The sequence below is a fragment of the Triplophysa dalaica genome, chromosome 18 (assembly GCF_015846415.1).
Source record: "Triplophysa dalaica isolate WHDGS20190420 chromosome 18, ASM1584641v1, whole genome shotgun sequence".
Taxonomy (NCBI): Eukaryota; Metazoa; Chordata; class Actinopteri; order Cypriniformes; family Nemacheilidae; genus Triplophysa; species Triplophysa dalaica.
The window spans coordinates 19682966-19704037 of NC_079559.1; the positions used below are offsets into that span (position 1 = coordinate 19682966).

At 38.7% G+C, this 21072-nt stretch overlaps 3 protein-coding genes across 11 annotated transcripts in view; 2 read left to right on the forward strand and 1 right to left on the reverse strand.

The window, feature by feature from the left end:
* The first annotated feature begins 330 nt into the window (after positions 1–330).
* Positions 331–4322, forward strand: LOC130407045 (inactive all-trans-retinol 13,14-reductase-like). Its single transcript, XM_056729684.1, has 12 exons — positions 331–366; positions 769–1077; positions 1144–1326; positions 1791–2032; positions 2110–2305; positions 2397–2591; positions 2668–2787; positions 2875–3013; positions 3234–3343; positions 3660–3823; positions 3893–4049; positions 4118–4322. Exons 2-12 carry the CDS (start codon positions 918–920, stop codon positions 4261–4263), a joined length of 1812 nt encoding a protein of 603 aa, XP_056585662.1. The 5' UTR covers positions 331–366; positions 769–917; the 3' UTR covers positions 4264–4322.
* Positions 4323–4918: 596 nt separating this feature from the next.
* On the reverse strand, positions 4919–8433 carry LOC130407034 (protocadherin-8-like). Of its 2 annotated transcripts, none has more exons than XM_056729668.1 (4): positions 5943–8433; positions 5772–5851; positions 5535–5665; positions 4919–5370 (listed from the first exon to the last, which is right to left on the reverse strand). In XM_056729668.1, exons 1-4 carry the CDS (start codon positions 8310–8312, stop codon positions 5060–5062), a joined length of 2892 nt encoding a protein of 963 aa, XP_056585646.1. In that variant the 5' UTR covers positions 8313–8433; the 3' UTR covers positions 4919–5059. The 2 variants fall into 2 exon arrangements, with proteins under 2 accessions (XP_056585646.1, XP_056585645.1); XM_056729667.1 differs by having other exon boundaries at positions 5535–5668.
* Positions 8434–14800: 6367 nt separating this feature from the next.
* sorbs3 (sorbin and SH3 domain containing 3) overlaps positions 14801–21072 on the forward strand; it is a 38923-nt gene continuing 32651 nt past the window's right edge. For 2 of the 8 annotated variants that reach the window (XM_056772792.1, XM_056772798.1), the window contains exon 1: positions 14804–14973. The gene's annotated coding sequence lies outside the window, so the exon portion shown is untranslated. Of the gene's footprint in view, positions 14974–16076; positions 16144–19347; positions 19568–20495; positions 20614–21072 lie in introns of those variants that run through there. The other 6 variants (XM_056772793.1, XM_056772797.1, XM_056772794.1 and 3 more) reach the window with 5 other exon arrangements.

The window sequence follows — 21072 nt, forward strand, 5'->3', positions numbered from 1 at the left end:
ATGATGAGTGCCTCGTTTGTTTCTGAATTCATTCAAGTTTTTTTGTGTAATTACTAAAATTAAAAGAGGACCTGCTCATCTGCGAAATACAAACAATAATCAATTTGTTTTATACTTTAAATAAAAAAATCCTCACGTGTTGTTATAATAAACACTTCTAATGGGTTGATCGTTATTTGCAGCCTACATTTTACAAGTAGAGGCAAATTAACATTTTCGAGAAACTGACATTAAGTCTTTTTGTTAATGCAAAACGTATATTTGTTTTTGAAATGCCTCTTTTTTCTAGAAAAATAAAACGTGTGTAAATGCTTATGTGTCCTGCATGTGCAAAATGTATCAGGCTCGCGTCATGAAATCATACAGGTTGGCGCCATTACGAGCTGTTTGTTATCTCATTTATTTAAAATGATAGACCATTTAAATTAGGAGCAAAACATGTTACATTTGTAACATTAACATGTAACATTAATGTTACATTAACGACAAATGTAGGACATTTTTTTAAAAAAATATTCTCCAAATTATGTGTGTACATTTTTATTGTAAATATTGGAGACCGTTTACTCTTAGATAAAAAGATTGCTGCAGCTGAGTTGCCCTTTTATACGACATGTTTATTGCTGATCATTGTCGCCATCGTGTGGTGTTCTGCATTAAATTATGTCATGAGGTCATTTTATAATTTTTGTAATATCGTAAATATTTTACCTAATGACGCTTCCAGGTGAACCCAATGAAGAAGTTTAATTGACATTAAATGTGTAGGCCTTACAGGAAGTAACCAATCAAGCCGTGAATAAAACCACCCGGATGACGGTCTGAAGTTGAACGTGTTTCTGGTTCAGTGGCAGTTGCGTCACCAGTTAGGGTCACGCGCTAGTGTTGTCGTAAGGCTCTCGTGTCTTGTTGCCACAATGAGGTGGATTCTAATCTTCCTAGAATGGTTTGTGGATTGGGCACGTGGGACCTACTGGTATCTAGTAGGTAAAAGAAGTTCCCTATGCAAGCCTATTCAAAACTCTCCTGGGTTTCAAGAAGTTAGCCGAACAGCAAAGGATGGTGTGTTGAAACAAGGTAAATTTTAAATCGTAGTTTTTTTTTTTCTTGCAGCAGCGATGGAATGATATGCGTTTGTTACAGGCTTTAGCCGGGATGCCGTACCAGCCAACCTTGACGTCATTGTCATTGGTAGTGGATTAGGTGGATTGACCGCTGCGGCTCTGTTGGCCAAGCTTGGAAAACGGGTTTTGGTTTTGGAACAGATGGATCAGGCTGGAGGGCTGTGCCAGTCTTTCAATGAAAAGGGCTTTGATTTTGATATGGGTATGTGTGCTTTGCCTTTCTTTCTTAGAGTCCATGGGAACTGGAATTTGCGATCGTTTTGATTTGATGTATTTAGATTTTTCCGAGTAAAATGGAGTTTTGAATTCGAAAAATGGTGAGCGTGGCTTTTTTTTTTTTTTAATTCATAAGAACCACAATTGCATTTTAAAATGGACCTGGTATCAGACTGACTATCGAAGGGAGTTAACGGATGCCCTCGAACATGCGTCCTTTGTGATGGGTTGTCACTAGTGGACGGAAGTGCACTTTCAGATTTTAACTGACTATTCTGAAGGCACATAATTATTTAGAGGACGAATGACCCACATTAATAAGAGCGTTACAAAGAACGCTGCAGTATTTCATGAAAAATGGGATTTGTAATTTTTTTTATTTCACAGGGACTTTAAATCTGGTCGCTTCTCTTAAAGTCTAAAGTAATCATCCTTTAATGTTTCTCTCAGCTTTTCACAACCTGGGACAGGTCCATGAGAACAGCCTTCTAAAAGTCACATTGGACCAAATCACAGATGGCCGGCTGAAGTTTGTCGAACTTGAACCTCATGTGGATACGGTTGTCATTGGTAGAGGGCAAGCGTCCAAGAAGTACACCATTTATTCCGGCAAACGAAACATGGAGGCTCATCTAAAAAAGCAGTTTCCTAATGATGCAAAGGCAGTTGAGAAGCTTTTCAAAATTATGAAGGTTAGTAATTTACTTTTATTGCTTCTGTGTCGTTTGGATACAAGTCATTGCATTTGTTGTTTTCTCTTTCCAAAAAGATTTGCACGAAGAAGATCCATATGTTGTGCATGCTGAAGCTAATCCCGCTATGGTTTGCTCGGTTAATTCTGTGTACTGGAATCGTTGACTGGATCTCTCCCATCTTCAAGTACTCTCGGTCCAGTACTGAAGATGTGCTCAATTCCCTGACCAGTAACAACGATCTCAAAACTGTATTCTGCCACTTTTTCTCCGGTAAGTGCTGAACAAGCCCACACCTTCATGTGGTTTGATGGTGATTTGTGAAATTCTCTAAAGACGTTCATTTTACTATTTGTCTATCTAGGTCCTTCACCTAAGAACACCAGCTGTATGCTCAATGCAGTTCTCTTTCATCATTACAAGCGTGGTGCTTTCTATCCTCGAGGCGGTGTTAGTGAAATCCCTTACCACATCATTGGGCTCATTCAGAGGCATGGTGGTAAAGTGATGGTCCAAGCACCAATCTCACAAATACTCTTAGACAATGGAGTTGCTTGTGGTGAGGAATGCGCATTGTGCAGTTTTAGTAAGTGACCTTAACTTGAAAAATTAGGTTCTTGATTCTGTGTTGTTAGGTGTGACCGTTAACAGCGGAGGTGAGGAGGTTTCCGTTCACGCTCCGGTCATAATCTCAGATGCTGGCGTTTTTAATACGTTCCAAAAGCTCCTTCCTCCAGAGATCCAGGCCCAGCCAGGTTATTTCTTTTATCCGTGTGATAGTTTGTTTATCTGCATGATAGTTTATTTATGGTGTTCAGAGGGATAATCTCTGTCCTTTATAGAAATAATGGAGCGTCTACAGATCCTAAAGCTGGGCAAAGCCTTTTTCCAGGTGTTTGTTGGCTTCAATAGTACACAGGAAGAGCTTGAGATTAACTCCACCAACTATCGGTTCTTCAAGAATGATGACATTGATGCCATGTAAGCGTTTGCTTGTTTTGGTTGAAAATGGCTGTTTTTAAATGCAAAATAATGTTGGTTTCCCAAATGTTTTTTTTTATGCATCCAAATTATTAAACTGCAGTTGGTTTGTTATAATTTACTGCAGTTGGTTCATAATGGCGAACTAACACTAAACATTTTTTAGTTTTCCTTTTGGACAAACTCTTTGTTCGTATAACATTGTTTTTTGTCTCTTAAGGGCTGATGAGTACTTTGCCTCGTCCCAAGAGCGTGCTCCTGATAGGATCCCAATGATGTATGTCTCCTTCCCTTCTGCTAAAGACCCCGGTTCAAAGGATCGTTTTCCAGGTAAGGAACTGAGGGTTTACCGTCATGACATAGTTTGGGAAATGGAAGTTTATTTTTATAGGCTTTGACCATTTGGAGAAACCCATTAAACATGGAATAAAGCCATAGCCCTAAAAATATGAAGTTGAGGAGCAAAAAGCATGCAAGCAGCATGCGCATGTACACAAATGGGGCATTATACTCTAATGTGAGTGTAAAATTCAAATTGCAAATGTTTAAAAAAAAGTGAAGGCCCTGCATTAAAATACTTTTGTCCACACTGCCCTTTATAAATATAAAAATTCAATCTAGTTTGCTGGTGGGGTCTTGTTTAAAGGTCAGACATGCATGGTTATTCACTCCATTGTGAAATACGAGTGGTTCGAGCAGTGGAAGGACCTTCCTGCATCTGAACTCAAGGCATATGAAGACTACAAGATGAGATTTGCCAACAATCTCTTCGACTGGGCATGTGAACACTTCCCCAAGCTGAAGGACAAGGTATTGACGTGATCTTGAATCGGTCTGTTCATAGTTGTGCTTTAAATGATGTTGTGCAATTCTCTTCAGGTGGCAGTGATTCATGCTGTCAGTCCTATTAACATGCATGGACTGCGAGCCCTGCGTGGAGCCATGCTGTCTGCAGATCACAATTTGGAGCGAGATCAACCTATGAACATTGCTAAGAACAGGAGCTCTACACCTGTCAAAAATCTCTACCTGACTGGTAGGTGTGCTTTGGAACTGTAACTTCGAAGCTATCTGTTTTGTAAATGCTTGCGCTTTCTCTCACAGGGCAAGATGTGTTCTCCTGCGGCTACTCTGGAGCGGTTCATGGAGGAATTATCTGTGCTTCTACTGTTGTTGATCATGCTCTTTACATCGACCTTATGCTCCACAAAAGAAAGCTGAAAGAGAAAGCTTCCAAAAAGCTGGATTGAATGTTGTTAGTCGTCCTCTGAGGCGATATAGTGTGGGTTTCTAACTCGAGCAAATAAAATCAAAACGTAAGCGTAAACAGTTATCGTCTTTATGCGGTTTATTGGCATCCTAAAAAGGAATTTATTTACCATCTAATTTGTATTTCCCTTTGATTCTTTTCCAATATTTGGTACGAATTATTTCATGATTCTTGTAGACGCTCTAGTGTTTTGATTTTCAAGTTACATTACAAACTAACCATTCACCTAAAAATAGTCATTTTAAACCATTGCTTGCTTCCATCAAAACGCAAGGATTTTGAAGTGTTTGTTGCCAAAATAGTTACTCTCCATTGACTTCAATGGACATGAAACCATCAGTCAGTGTACCAACGGTTTTCTTGCAACCTTTTTCTAAACCTCATTTGTGTAAATGGAACAGGCAAGAACTGACGTGTGTACATCAAACTATTTTCATTTTTGGGTGATTGTCATTTATGGAAATTGGTGAACATTAATTGTAACAATCATTGCCTATTTTCTGTGTAATAAGTGTAGGGTCCTATGACAAGGCGTGATGGCACTGATGCTTGCGGCGGAATATTGCTGCTTTAAATGTTACTTTGGTATGTGTGAGGAACTTTTTTTGCACACAAGACAGACAAAGGTTTGAACAGTCAATTTTTATTTACAATTATTTACAAGTGACATCCGGAGATAAATATATTAACCATATTAATGGTTCTTTAAATTCCTTTAAAAATAACTGGCAACCCTTCTCTTAGGCTTTGTGTACCGTTGCTCCTTGTGATTGTCTTTAAAAAGCAGTCGCAGATGATGTGACCTCTGAAGTCATTAGTGGTGCTCCTCCCATATATGAATAGGGGTTGTGATGGTAAAATCTGTGACACGCAGGGTCTCGAAATTGTTCGGGTGCTCTGGGTAGGGCTGAGGGGATATAGTCATAGTTTCTCCAGGTTGAAACACTATGATTGGCTGAATGGTAGTTGCACATTGATGTCCGGTATGCTATTTTGTAACCGCTACTGGCAACATTGGAGCTGTGAGTTGTTGAAATCTCCTTTGTTGCCTGGCACTTTCCAACCATAGGTGCGGAATACACTGGATCTGCAATGAAGCATTTAGAAAACTGAATAAATGGCAGCATTGTTGAATCCCATAGGTGAACTTAATATAAAATGCAAAAAACAATTTGTTTTACAATCAAACTATTAAATGCTAATACACTAAATGTTTTAGAATAAGCAAGCATTCTCATAATAAACACTTACTCGTAGCTTGCCGATGTCCACTGCTAGAAGTTCTCTGGACCGCGTCACCGCTGATATTGGAGTCACTATCTGGGATGTCGCTATCACCTTTCCCGCTGTCCTTCATGCTTGTTTGATCGATGGAAGGGTTCCTGCTATAAAGATGTAAATCAGACTGTTGAAGTCATGACCGGATGTGTCATTGCATTTAAACAGGCTTTTGTGAGTAAACAATGTAAATATTTGCATACAACAAACCTTATATGATGGCTTTGTCTGTCATCGTGCCACATGGCAACAGAATCTAAATTGGTCCTCTTCAGGAGGGGGCGGAACAGCTGTTGGGAGAAAAAATTGTGAGAAATCTGCGGATCACACATGAATGACATCATCATTGAAGAGTAAGTATAACAGAAATAAGAAACCTACCTTGCTGTCCGAATCTTGACTTTGCTCCTCGTAAGATGAATCATCTCTGGTAGAAGTCAACTGCTCGCTGAGCGTAGCACCAGATTCGCGGCAACTGCCGGAATCGGATGAGTCTGTGCTGTTTGCTGAGACCGGAGATCTCACAAAAGTGCTCTCTAATCCATTATTCTTCCTAAAGGGAGTCTCTCTTTGTCCGCGTCTGTGTGAGAAGGCCACCGCAATAATAGCAACCAACAAAAAGGCGCAACCGGCCCCGAGAAGAATTATAATAATAAAAGAAGCTTCGAGGTTTGTCTTCTCTTCTCCGCTTCTTTCAACATCAGTCATTTCAAAAGACACGACCAAATGTTCATCAAACAGCTCTTCATCCGTGACCACAAAGCGTAAAGTGGCGGTGCATGAAAAAGGTGTCCTCCCTCCATCGGTGACCATCACTTTAATCTCCAAAGTGTCCCCTTGCTTGTGGCTTAGACTGTGTTTCAATGCGATCACACCTGTAGTTTTGTTTATGAAAAACATCCTCTCGTTGTCTTCCAGCAGGCTGAAAGAAAGCTTGCTGTTCACACCGCCGTCCAAGTCGTGGGCTTTGACCGTGACCGCAATGTAACCGGCAGGAGCATTGTGGGACAGAGGCACATCTGCAGCGCCGTTGATCAAAACGGGGTGGGTGATAAAAGGAGCATTGTCATTTTCATCCACTACTTTGACTTTTACGATCGCGGTGCTTGACCGAGGAGTCGAGCCTCCATCACTAGCTACAATACCCACTTCGATTTGCTTCAGATATTCGTAATCCAAAGACTGTAGTGTGTACAAAGAGCCAGAAATGGGGTGTACTGAGACATAAGAGCTTAGGGGAGCTCCTTCGATGTCCTTGTCAATAAGTTTGTATGTTACTTGTCCATTTGCACCGTCATCTAAATCACGTGCGACTAAAGTTGCAACATAAGAACCTGGTTCTTTATTTTCCATGAAGGAAATGCCATACACTGGTTTACTGAACTGCGGTGCGTTGTCGTTTTCGTCGCTTACCTTGATGGTGTATCGCCTCGATGTGACAAAAGGTGGAGAACCTAAATCTTCTGCAACTACAGTCATGTTGTATTCGGGAATCTTTTCTCTGTCCAAAGGAGCCGTTGTGACGATCATAAATGTGTCGCCGTACGCCTGCTTGAGTTTAAAATGCTCGTGTCCGCTCAGACTCACGCGCATGTCTCCGTTGGTTCCGGAGTCTCTGTCCGTGGTGCTGATGAGAGCGACAAAACTTTCCACCGCTGCGGCTTCCGTGATGTACGCCACGCCCTCGCGCGCGGATGCCATCGGTTTGATGTGGATTTCGGGAGCATTGTCGTTGACGTCCACAATTTCAACGGTGACTTTAGAAGTGGACGGAACAGAGTTGACACCTAAATCGTATGCTTGCACATTCAGCTCGTAGGATCTTCTAGTTTCGTAGTCCACTGGCGATCTAAGGGTCACCGCACCGGTGAAAAAGTCGATAGCAAAGGTGTCCTTGATTTCTTCGGCGACTCCGTCCATAAAACCATAACGCACTTCACCGTTCGCGCCATGGTCGGGATCTGACGCGTAAAGTTTGAGGAGAAGATAGCCGACCGGTGCGTCCTCGTGAAGCTCCACTTTAGGGGACTTGAGCTCGAACTGAGGGCTGTTGTCGTTCGAATCTAAAACGTTTACGCGAACAGTTACCGAGCCCAGCTTCGGAGGACTTCCGCCATCACTCGCCGTCACTTTGAGAGTGTAAGTGTCTTCCACATCACTGTCGAGATCTTTAACCAAGACGAGTTTAGGGTATGCGATGCCGTCCTCTCCTCTCTTTGTCTCGATACTAAAATGGCTGTTTTGAAATACGTGGTACTCTTGGACGTAGTTGTTTCCCACATCCAGGTCGTTCGCAGCTTCTAACGGGAACTTTGTGCCCACGGCTACGTTTTCGGCGAACTCGAGCTGTATCTCGTCACGGGGGAAGAGAGGAGCGTGGTCGTTGACGTCTCTCACCAGAACCTCGACGTGAATAAGTTGAAACTTTTCTTTCGACACGACCACAACGTCAAAGTTGATGAGGCACAGCGGAGACCGATGGCAGAGGTTTTCTCGGTCCATGCGAGCTCCCACCGTCAGACACCCGTCATCCTCTCCCATAAGGATCAAAGACGACTTCTCCTCCTGCATGAAACGGAAGACTGTGTTCTGCTGCTCGGATGCGTTGATTTTCAGGTCCAGCGATAAGTTGCCAAATATTGTTCCCAGTGGGACTTCTTCGTCTATGTAGTATTTCATGGTTGTGCCACTCGCTGTGCAGAGGGCAACGACGACTAAACTAAAACTGGCGAACAGCTTCCTTGCCTCCATGTCTGTATTCTGGTGTGATTCTAGTGATGCGCCATGCAATGTAAGTGTCCTCTCAGCAATGACCTCTTCGTCAAGTAACTACATACGTGTTTGTCACTATCGAATTTAAGTCTCTGGTTTATGTAAATGAGAGCTCACATCCACCAGTGTTCTTGCGCTGTTGTACCAAAAGGTGCTCGCCCACTTTTGTCACCCCGCAGGTGTGAACTTTGCTTTTTACAAACGGATTCCTTATGGAGAATTTGTCCGTGTTTTTATCCTTAACCCGTGTGTGGTGTTGGGATCTGTGTGTTTACTAGAAAATCATGCAGTTGTTTTAAACCTCACACATTTATATTTATTCATTGTAAACATGTTTTTTCACACAATCATTTTTTTAGAAAATAAAAACAATTATTTACATTTTTTACAAGTAGGCCTACGTTTTTTCTTAAATGTGATTTAACAAGTGAACAACTGAAGCTTATTTCTGTAAAGATTTGTATTGTTCGAAAGCCGGCAGAAAAAAAGCAGTGAAAGAAACAGAGAATGATAAAAATAATAATAATTACTAGGGAAACAAAATTATTTATGGCAAATGTTTAACATACAGCCACTGACATCATTCCAATTTCTTCATTTATCAGATATCAGAAAGAACTTTATTGCCAAGTATGTTTGCACATACAAGGAATTTCTTTTGGTGACAGGAGCATCCAGGACACAGAAAAAAAAAACAACAGTACACAGAGCCCATAACACAATAGAATACAGTACACATATGATTTAAATCAGGGCCTATGGGTATAAAAAATAAGAAATAGGCTACAATACAAGAAACATCAGATAAAGATAAAGAGAGTAAAGCTTTGTGTGTGTAAATATGTACAAGTAAAAAATAAGAATACACTATTGTAGCACAAGTTGCGTGCCATATACAGCAGAATGAAATATAATTGAAATATAATTACATAAAATGTATTCACCACTTTTAGAGATATCGTGGCCATTCCAGTCCAGAGTCTGTTGAATTTCAACAGAATCAAATCATCCAACAGCAATGTGAAAGACAGACATCATACAAGACACACAAAAACTGTGATTATAATATTTACTGTTTTTAATATGAACGCGTTTTCTTTGCAGTATGAGGTCTGATAAAATAACGGGAATCTTTTCTGTTATCTTGACATGTTTCTCCAGTTTCATTTTCTACAGATAAATGCCAATACATTTTTTTACATTTTGGAGAGATATTGTTACTAGTTCACAGAATGAAACAAAAATGATCATTTTACCTAAGCACATATACCTATATATAGTGAATTCAGAAAAAGTGAAATCATTTTGAAATGGAACATTGAAAACATTGAGTAGACTAACAAAAACATGAATTCCAAGGTTTACGTTTCTGCTAACAGTAATCAGAAAATCAGAAATAATAGTTTTATTGGCCTTGTTAGTTCACATACTCACTTCTAGGGATATTTCTAGATAAAACAAATATGCACATATGGATTTTGCAAACTTGGACAAATACTGGAATGGGTAAATTGTGTAATTTTGCCTTTGAAAGAGGTTGAGACCAGACAGTGTCTTTGCTAGATTTAAGGTCTAAACAAAAGGAAAGGTGACAAATGCAGGTTTGTGAGTGCAGAGGGAGGTTTTGACACCATGTGGACCACAGAGCAAGACTGTCAAGTATCAGTCTACCATCTGTCTGTGCTAGCATCGCAACCATTTGTGTTCAGCACCTAACATTATACTTCAGTACCTCAGGGCATATATGCAGCCCATCGTTTTTGGTAGACTTTTGATCTAATTTGATCTGTGAGGCTTATGTGGAGTTAAAATTATACAATCCTGTTGTCATTAAAAGTCCATCTTGGAGTATTCTTAAAAAGAAAGGGATAAACTAAAAGTATTTAATTTTGCATGGTAGAATAATCAACACACTGACACTAATTATCCAACAGCAATGTGAAAGACTGACAGCATGACAATTGTGATTATGACATACAAAAAATAATGATGTAAAATAAAAAATGTTGTTACTTTTCCGAAATACACATAGAAATATTACTGTCAGTATTGCTTAAAGGGGAATATAAACGTAGGCTTTTCCATTATTTGACTCTCCAGATTTATTTTCTGAAAATGAGAGCAAACAGAAACTTTTTGCTCTTAAAAATGTATATTTAAAAATTGGAAGAAATATAGTTAGGAATTCACAGACTAAAACAAAAATAATAATTTTACTAAATTCAGAAATCTGAAAATAGTTTTTGAAATGTTCTCTTACTTGTTTCCGCTGTTTTTTTATAAGCACGCTGTTATGTTCTTTAAATATTGTTCAAAACATCAAATAATCTCAAAAACATGGGAAAACCAGCTTGTCACACTTTTAAACAAATTAATATTTCTCAGAAAATAGTCAATGTTTTCTATGTACTCTAAAGTCTTCTGTTGCAAAAAATACTATTTTCAGTCATCATTTTGGGTGAAAAAACTGAAACAATAATGGACAAAATTTAACCCATAATATTAACAAAAAATCTGTAAACATTTATAATAACAAAAGCCATTTTGCATCAAAATGACATTTATTTGAAAAAGTAATGCTTTTTCACTAAAATCTACCTTGAATATTTTCCGGTGTGTCTGTTTTTTGTGGCATTATATAAATGGAAGAACTGACAATTGTTTGAAACCTCAACCGGATACTAAAGCTTAGATCATGTGATTATTCGTTTGTGTAATGGCATTATGCTCGCATTATGTTTAGCTGTACGTTTCTGCAAAGGCAGAAGTATTTTTTTCATAAGTTAAATATTTAAAATCGTAAGGGAACAAATGCGTTTAATAGCATTTTAACTGTATGACTCATCCCTATTCAATTTCCATGACGATTCAATTATGATGTTTAGTTCATAGGTTATATGCTTGTCAGTCGTTTTTCACAGTTATAGCTGACTTATCTTTTCCCCAGTAAGTCTTCACTATATAGATTTCTTCTTTTGCACTTTTAAGCAGTATGTTTCAGAGAACAATGCAGACTGTCACACATCAGTTTTACTGTTTGAGCTGATCCAAAAAGTTATATCAGTGGACCACAGTGACAAATGGAAAGGTGTGAGAGCAGATGGGAGGGTGACACGTCAGGACACTTAGTTAGTTAACACCTCGGGTAACTAGCGTGTCAGTGGGGAAGAAGCTGAGAAATAGTTTACCCTCAATAAGATGACCAGTTTAGTATTTCAGTTTGATGAATTTAAGAAAATTACACTGTTATATCGATATGTTTCCAAGACAGGGTTTAGGTTAAGCCAGGAGTAGTCCTTTGGTAAATTTAAGTTTAACATTAAAGTAGCTTCTATAAATGTGCTTTGGAAAAAAGCATGCCATGGTTTTGGTGCTGTTTGATATGATTTTAGATCTCCATGACCTCCTACCTAATGCTAAAGGTCAATATAAAAATTTCGGCTCATAAAAATTTGACTGAGGACATCAGTGTAAAAAAAAGATGAACAGTTTGAAAGTTCCTGTAAAAGTAATTATTACTCAATACAGCAACACCATTGTGTGTCCTTTTTTTAACCTATATTGCTTGATATAATGCATGCTGCATATCTCTTTACGTTAATTTGATCAGCAAATTGAATAGAAGTGTTTAATAGTTTTTATTTAGCGCTCCCTGTTTGAACATTTAAAACAGTGGTTCTTTGGTCACATGTTTGATGAATTAGGAGATTGTTAATAACTCATATATATGTGCGGCCCAAAGCGTGCATTATCTGCTAATGAATTATAATACACTTTGATGCAGATGCACTACATTTTTTTATTGGATATCTAAATACACAAAATCTCTGGACATTTCAGAATTTTCTAGAATGTGAATGTGTGAAATGTTGGTATTTGTGTTTTGATCAGGATTGTGGTACCATATATGTTGTAGAATGAAAGTGCTCACTGATCAACCACAACATTGAGCTGTGTGTATCATCCTGCAAAATGAGGTCACTGCCACACGGGAGCACCATTGTCATAAAGGGGTGTTATAAAGAGGTGTTAGCCACTGATTTACAGGAACACTGCATGAGACCTGCTGTTGTAGATATGCTGTGAACAGTCGTCTAGCCATCAGTATTAACCGACTATTTACTTTCTGACTAATGTAACTAGGTCATTCTTAAAATTGAAGGTGACACAATGCCTTAGACATTTTTTATGGTTCCTTAAAGAGCCTTTAACATCCACAGAACTTTTACAGTGGAACAATAGTATAAAGACTGTAAAAGGCTATAAAATAAGTTGATCTATTAAGGTTTTTTGAAGAAGCAAAAATGTTTCTTCTATGGCATCGCAGTGAAGGCATGTGAAAATTGGAAAACGAATCTGAGTAAGCATAAAACCCTCAAATACATTTACTTAAATACTTATTCTGTTAACCAATCTCAGGATGACCTGGTTTAGATGTTTTTACTTTTACTAAGTAACACACTGGACATTCACCTGGCTGACATTGTTTTTACATTTTGTGCCTGTAATCAACATGGAAGCCAAGAACTGCCAAGCATGTTGTGTTTAGAAATACATTTGCATGAACATTACATTTTTTTTAAACATAAAGGGTTTTAAAACATAAACAAAATGTTACAGCTATATTATCTGTGTAACACTGCTGACAGTTAAATAATCATCTCTTCACACAACAACACAACTATTTTAACAAATATTTGGGAAAGCAGGATATACACTCAAGTCTTTAATCCATGTGAGAGAAGTTCCTAGTATGTGGCAGTTGACAATGGTTTCTCGGACACGCATAAAACAAATTATATCACAACAAAACCGTGTATTTATTTATTTCTGTCAATTATGATGGTCACGTTGCAGTACAAAACATGTCCGTTAGGTGTCAGTGTTGTTAAGGAAAACTCTGTATTCTGCGACAACCCGTTCGCCCGTAGGCCTATCAATGCTAGTTTTAATTCTTTAAAACACTCCGGTACTGTACACAAAGTTGATCCCTACTTTTTAAGGTCAACCACTGCAACGGAAATCTAAATTTAAAAGTGAGAATGCTTTTCCAGTTTGTGTTTTGCTAGAAATAAAATCGTAATTGAAAATAACCGTGAAGGGTGGAGCAGAGGAATTATCTGGAAATACATGTTTTCAGGGGATCTGAAGTTGAAATACTGAATAAATAATCGATATCAAGTTGATGCTTTGATCATTTAAATCTACTTTTAATGTTTAACGTTTTTTATTACAGCCATCCATCCATCCATTTTCTTCCGCTTATCCGGGGCCGGGTCGCGGGGGCAGCAGTCTAAGCAGGGATGCCCAGACTTCCCTCTCCCTAGACACTTCCTCCAGCTCTTCCGGGGGGACACCGAGGCGTTCCCAGGCCAGCCGGGAGACATAGTCCCTCCAGCGTGTCCTAGGTCTTCCCCGGGGTCTCCTCCCGGTGGGACATTCCCTGAACACCTTCCCGGGAAGGCGTCCAGGGGGCATCCGGAAAAGATGCCCGAGCCACCTCAGCTGGCCCCTCTCGATGTGGAGGAGCAGCGGATCTACTCTGAGCTCCTCCCGAGTGACCGAGCTTCTCACCCTATCTCTAAGGGATCGCCCAGCCACCCTGCGGAGAAAGCACATTTCGGCCGCCTGTATCCGGGATCTTGTCCTTTCGGTCATGACCCACAGCTCATGACCATAGGTGAGAGTAGGAACGTAGATTGACCGGTAAATCGAGAGCTTCGCCTTACGGCTCAGCTACTTCTTCACCACGACAGACCGGTACAGCGACTGCATTACTGCAGAAGCTGCACCGATCCATCTGTCAATCTCCCGCTCCATCCTTCCCTCACTCGTGAACAAGACCCCCAGATACTTGAACTCCTCCACTTGAGGCAGGAACTCTCCACCTACCTGAAGTGAGCAAGCCACCCTTTTCCGACAGAGAACCATGGCCTCAGATTTGGAGGTGCTGATTCTGTCATTACAGCGTTTTTTAAAATGCATGATTCCATCTGATTCCAGTAAATGAACAGATCATAAATGTGATAAAGAAGGTTACATTAAAATGAAATGTATGCAAAATGTTATTTATTTTATAGTATTTCTCATGAAAAGCATTTGCCATTGTCTAGTTCACAATAAAAGGTATTTGATTCACCTTTTTTGTTTTGCATTGAGTCTTAAATGCACAAACAGCACTTTTCACAGTGACCAAACTGAAGAGAATTAATGTGCAACAGATGGCTTTAAATGCAACACAAAACAGTCCTGTTGTAAATCATTACATAACTTGTTTTTTGCCAGACTAGTCATTGTAGACTTAGTCGGCAGCATTAAGTGACAGTAACTCAACAGATTCTGTAAGTTATAAGCCAAGGGCAATTGTTAGGAAGCAGAAGGCAGGCGAGTTGGAGAGTGGGACGTGACCTTTGCTTGTTGATCACGTAATCTGACTGTTAAATATTTACTTTGGATGGCAGAACAGAGACTAAGGAGAAGGAAAAGGAGAGAGGGTGGATTTACTGAGCCATTGAAATAAGCAGGAATTGAGAGTAAGAAGGAGAAGAAGAGAGTTATCTTAATATTATATTCAAGTTTAGTCAAGCTTCATAAAGAAATCGTCCTGTTATACCACAGGCGTGTCAAACGCTTCTCCCTGGTAAGTGATTTTCCTGTCTTTAGGTTTGCATATGAACAATAGTTCCTCTGCATCTTGGATAACTTTCATTAGAAGCTGCCACTTTCTAAAAGTTTATTAACACTTATCAGTGTTCACAAAGGGGTTATTTATAATAGAATAGAATATAAGCGACTTTTCTTTATAATGATAAAAGACAATGTTTATCACCAAGCATTTTGCTGAATAAGGACTTAGGTTTCAGTCTCATGCAAAGCTACCATGGCTTCAAAAGACTTTGAATTTACTGCAGTACTAGATTTCGACTGGAGTCATGTGGACGGTTTTGACTGTATATATTGTGCATGTGTAATTTTGGTCCCCTGGCGCCTTTATTTCCAAAGTTCTCACAAGGGTTCAGATTGACACGAGGTTGAGTAAATGATGTCAAGTCTCTGAACTCCCCCATTAAATCAAAGCCATATCCTATGCAAAACAATACAAGTAAGGATTTGCAGTTATATATACTGCTGGACTCTCAGCTATCTGGAAATCATTCACACACATTTACTGGACATGAGTGTGTGTGAGCATGCGTGTGTGTGTGTTTTAAAAATACTTTTCAATGATTTTGTTTTTAGAATTACGCAATTATTAGATCACCCACTGACTGTACAGAATGAAATAAGGCCAGAGGTTGCAGGCTGTGATTAGAAATTACGCTGTTAGAGAGAGAGAGAGAGAGAGAGAGAGAGAGAGATTTGTGCCCTCCAGTAAACAATGGACAGATCAAACTGGCCATCTTGTGTGTCATTTTCAAACACAAGAGGGTGTTTCTCCTCTGCCTGCATGGACATTTCTATTATTTCCAGCTGGTCTTGTGTGTGCATGTATTTGTGTGTGTGTGTGTGTGTGTGTGTGTGAGTGCATGCGTGTGTAGATGTGTGTGTTCAGGATGGAAACTATTACAGAGCTTTGGACTTGTTAGGCATTGAAAGTTTCTTGTATGATTCTGCCCAGAACAGTGTATTACACACAAGCAGAGAATAAGACACACACACACACACACACACACACACGCACACACACACATGGACACACACACACATGCAGGCTGAGTCACAGAGAATAGGAGTAAATTGCGAACGCCCCTCTAGCTGTAATTCTCTGCCTTTCTCTTTCTGTTTTTCCATTCCTGGGAAACTTCTCACAGTAAGTACCAGTCTCAAACTTCTCCTCATACACTTCATCTGCTAGTCTTTCTCTTGTTTCTTTTCCAAGTAAAGAGAATTTTCTGATTATTTGAGAATTGTCCATCAGCTTTCATTTGTGGTTCGTAGAGAAGTATTTTGAGACAACGAGAGACCTAGGGTATAGTAAATATAGAGTGTTTTTACCATTGTGAAGCTAAACTTTGCTGTCAGGATATTTTCTTGACTGTAATTCTGCACCATGAGCAGCTGTTGAGCCTGATCCACTAGATTCCTCTGTGATTGTCATTCCGGACAGGTAGACCCATTAATTGATTCATTGGGACTTTAAAGAGGCCCGCCCACTTTTGCCAGTACATAATCCCTTTTATGCAACATGACTTCTTTAACAAAATAAAACAACACATTGACATAAAATGTGGATTTGAGGTAGAATTATTGAATTGTGATATGAGGGTCAGAACAGAGCTAATAAGTCAGTTATAAAGCTTTATGGAACTTCTGAATGCCACAATGAAAATCTGAATAACGCCTTTTAAATGCATTTGAGGCTTTGGTTGAAAGGTTTTAGATATCTTTTAGATATTTGTTTTTCCCCCTTAAAAATGCATGGGTTACTTACCAGGGCTTGTGTCTCCACACGGTAAACAACACTCTCATTGTCATTGCTTGTGTTGTTTCTTTAGTTAAATAAAGTCACTTTTGTCATTCTCTGGACTGTCATTAAGACTCATTTTATGGATGCACAGTAGTTGGAAGACGTTCTAGACAAGTATTTAAATGTTCAAGTAAACTTCTTGACTCTTGAGTGTTTTAACAGAACTGCTGTATAACCGCTCGTCCAGAGTAAATGTTTATCACTGTGGTGAACCTCTTTCCTCTTATGCAATCCTGAGTCATGCTGTGGTGTCATTTCTGCGGTAGTTAGCCGGCATTTAGATTAAGACTTTGGCACATTTTGTGGATATTGATGCAACTTGTTGTCGGTTGTCACTAGTATAAGTATAATTACTTGGTCTGCGAGCATCACCAAAAATGACAATAATAATGTCAAGATTATAGTATGTCTCAATGTTTTATTAACTCGTGTTATCTGTGTTTCAATCAATGGGAACATTTTATTTTTATTAAGAATAAGAATGTTGAGCTTTTCCTCTCTGCTCTTATTTGGTCGTCTCACATGATCAGTACTCTTAACATTCTCACAGTGTATTTTCCTGTTTTACATCATTTTCTGTTTGTGATAGTCTGGTTATTCAGTCTGGTGGTTTGCACACACACAAACACACGTAATGTAAGATTATACCGTTTAAGAACGGTTTGCACTACCAAGCCAAACCACTAAATTATTAAATTCTAGCTGCCTCACCAACATCTAGTGGTGATGGACAGACTACTGGAAATTGCCACACATGCTTTGGGTAGTTCCTTGGGTAGTTAGGAATGTTTACTATTACTATTCATACAAAGAAGAAAACAAATTAACAATTGAAATTAATACTTTTGTTGCTTTGTAAAAAGTTGGTGTGGCCTTGTGATAAAAGAAGATCCGGGCTGGTAACTGAAACGTTGCAGGTCCATTGTACTCTTTAATAAGTACTTTTAGTCTTTTAGTATAAATTACTACTAATTTGCTAAAACAGATTATTTAATCATGTTTTAACTGTGTTTAGTTGTGTTTATTTTTATTTTATTTTTATTATTTTAACTTTATCAACATTACATTTCAGGGCAAAACTTTTCAATATCAGAAAAACAAGCTGACAATCAAAATAATCAAACAAAAAAGGATGAAACATTTGAGTATGATTTCCAACAATCCTGGACAACTGTGTTAAATGTGCATTAGATGAGATTGTTTGGACAGTCCAAACCTGTTTTTAACTCACCAGGGGCGGGGATGTCAGTCGTAAAGTATGTTTTTCAATAACAAAGACATTTTTTATCAATAGTATTATCTCTGACTGTACCTAATTCCAAACATCACAATATTGAAATAATCTCTACCGCTGTGTGATGCAGAGTATGACATTATCACTTATTATCACACAGTGATAATACCTCCGTACTTCATTCATTCATTCCTTCCTTCCTTCATTCCTTCATCCCTTCATCCCTTCATCCCTTCATCCCTTCATTCCTTCATCCCTTCATCCCTTCATCCCTTACTTCCTTCCTTCCTTCCTTCATTTATTCATTCATTCATTAATTCATTCATCCATTCCTTCCTTCCTTCCTCCCTTCCTTCCTTCCTTCCTTCATTCCTACATCTCTTCATCCCTTTCTTCCTTCCTTCCTTCCTTCCTTCCTTCATTCATTTATTCATTCATTCATTCATTCATTCATCCCTTCCTTCCTTCCTTCCTTCCTTCCTTCATTCATTCCTTCATTCATTTATTCATTCATTCATTCATTCATTCATTCATTCATTCATCCCTTCCTTCCTTCCTTCCTTCCTTCCTTCCTTCCTTCCTTCCTTCATTCATTCCTTCATTCATTTATTCATTCATTCATTCATTCATTCATTCATTCATTCATCCCTTCCTTCCTTCCTTCCTTCATTCCTTCATTTAGGTGCAAATAAAAAATCTCTGACATCATGGATGCCTCTCTGTTTTTATGCTTTAAACTATGAGGCGTGCAGCTTTGCAAGTTATAAAGTTAATACAGAAGTAATTTATTTTTTAATGCAAACCAAGAAATTTCAAAAATGGACTCGGGATTCGTTATTTTAATTGGGCATCTGTTGGTTGTTTGTGCTTAAATCTGGACAAAAGACAATCTCTTCAGTTCATGGTCCCTGCTACAGTGTTTATTTGTCCATTCCTTGATTCAAATCCAGGAATTTATACAGTCAGGAACTTTTTCATATAAAATAAATCTGTTCTCCTGGTTAATGGCCAAACCCAGCGGTCAGAACAGAACAGTGGTGGACAAGAGCTGGAGCATTTGGAGGTGGATGATTCACCAGACTTAACCCCCTTGCTGTGAAATATCACCTCAAAGTCATAAGAGGCTGACTGCCTATTCAAACTCTTTAGTGAAGGCAGCCAAAAGTGAGCCTGGCCTTTTAACACAGTCTACATGTTACCACGGCAACCTGTGTCTGCCGGGAAGTCCTTTAGTGGTGGAGCGAGGAGAGAGAGCATGTGTGTGTCAGTATGTGAGACTGTGGGACTTAACAGAGGTTAAATAGACAGGCAGCCAAAGCGAGTGAGTGAGCGAGCGGGAGACATAAAGAGAGAACTGACTGTGACGGCACACACACACACACACACACACACACAGAGAGAGAGAGAAAGAGAGAGCAGGTTGAACCTGAAAGGTTATTTTCTCCACAGCAGACCAACCCATGCTTTGAGAATTGTGTGTCGTCGTGAGAAATCTGTACGTGGTAGCAGCGTTGCACACACAGAAACAAACCGGTGAGTTGATTTTCCATCTGTTGGCATGAGTTCATTGCTAACTCTGTTAAATGGTGTAAAAAGGATCAAGTTATTCATTCAGTTCATTCATTGTCTTATATCAGACTTTGCCAAAGTTGTTTTTTTAAGTGGTAGCACATATTACTTCTCGTTCTCAAGCTGATTCTGCAGAAATATGTGTTTGCTTATGTTATTTGTAATTTGTTGCGTGTTTTAGAGTGTAGAGGGATTTATAGCTGTTGCATGCTCAGGTCTGAAGTTTACTGAGACATTTAATAGTTCTGTGTGCTGCTTAAGCTACAGTCTGAATGTGACTTCATTCTTAAGCTACAGTCTGAATGTGCATAATAGGGTAATATTAATTTATAATAAAATTAAAATGTATTGTATAAAAACAGATGATACAATATATTCTGAATTCATAAAAGACTTAATAATTGAAGTAACATTGAATGATAGATTAGTTGTCATATCTGAGCATGTTGTCTGTATATTCAAAAGGGCATCTTGTGTGAAAATCTGAACTTTGACACGTTCACACTGGGCAATGACACACATTTACTTAAATGTAATCAGTGATCCATAAAATATTTCTGGTTTAAAGTGGGATTTGCAATAATTCGAAGATTACACTTTATGTTATTTTAGGTGTAAGTAAGAACAACCCCCTTAGTTTTGGAAAAACCAAGTGACAAACATAAAGGGGGATTAATAATAACTATTTATGAGAAAAAAATTAAATCACCAAAAAATGGAGAAGGTTTCAGAAAGAAAAATTTATACTTTTAATTTGTTCTATTGCTCTATAAGATTATAAAAGCCTGTCAACAGACAGTTATTGGATTTATTTTATAAACTTATTGAGTAGAATAATGGAATACCGAAGCTCTTCAAAGTTCTTCAAAACCTCTTCTTTTGTGTTTGACAGAACAAAGAAATTAATAAGGGATTTTTCCCTACTATGGTATTTAATGGTGGCCAACAACTGTTTGGTTACGATCATTCTTCAAAATATCTCTCTTGAGATATTGAATAACAACTTGAGGGTGAGTAAATGAAGACAGAATTTTCATTTTTGGTGAACTTCAGGTGTCTCAAAGTTTTTTACAGAGTTCTGCCAGTATGCCAGCGTTCACATAACATTACTTTGCCAATAATCTCAAAATGGAAAATCAAATTTGCATCAAATTCATCCAGCAAGCATTAAAAGCAAGTTAAAGGTGGGACAGGCTGCATTTCACGACCGCATTTTCCCGCAATTCCTTAAAAACTGTTTTAATTATGGCCATGTTTTTTACCGTCCTAAAAGAGCTGTAATCTTATTAAATATGCATATTTGCATCTGTCCATAATCAGGCAATGATAACAGACTTAATTATCAGGCCCATTATCATGTGTTCCAGTGACAAAAGCACAAACTCCTCTGTATGAGAGTATATGACAGATCAAAGGGCCTCACTTGTGAACCTGTCAAGTCCATCACCTGGATTACAGCAGCACTCACA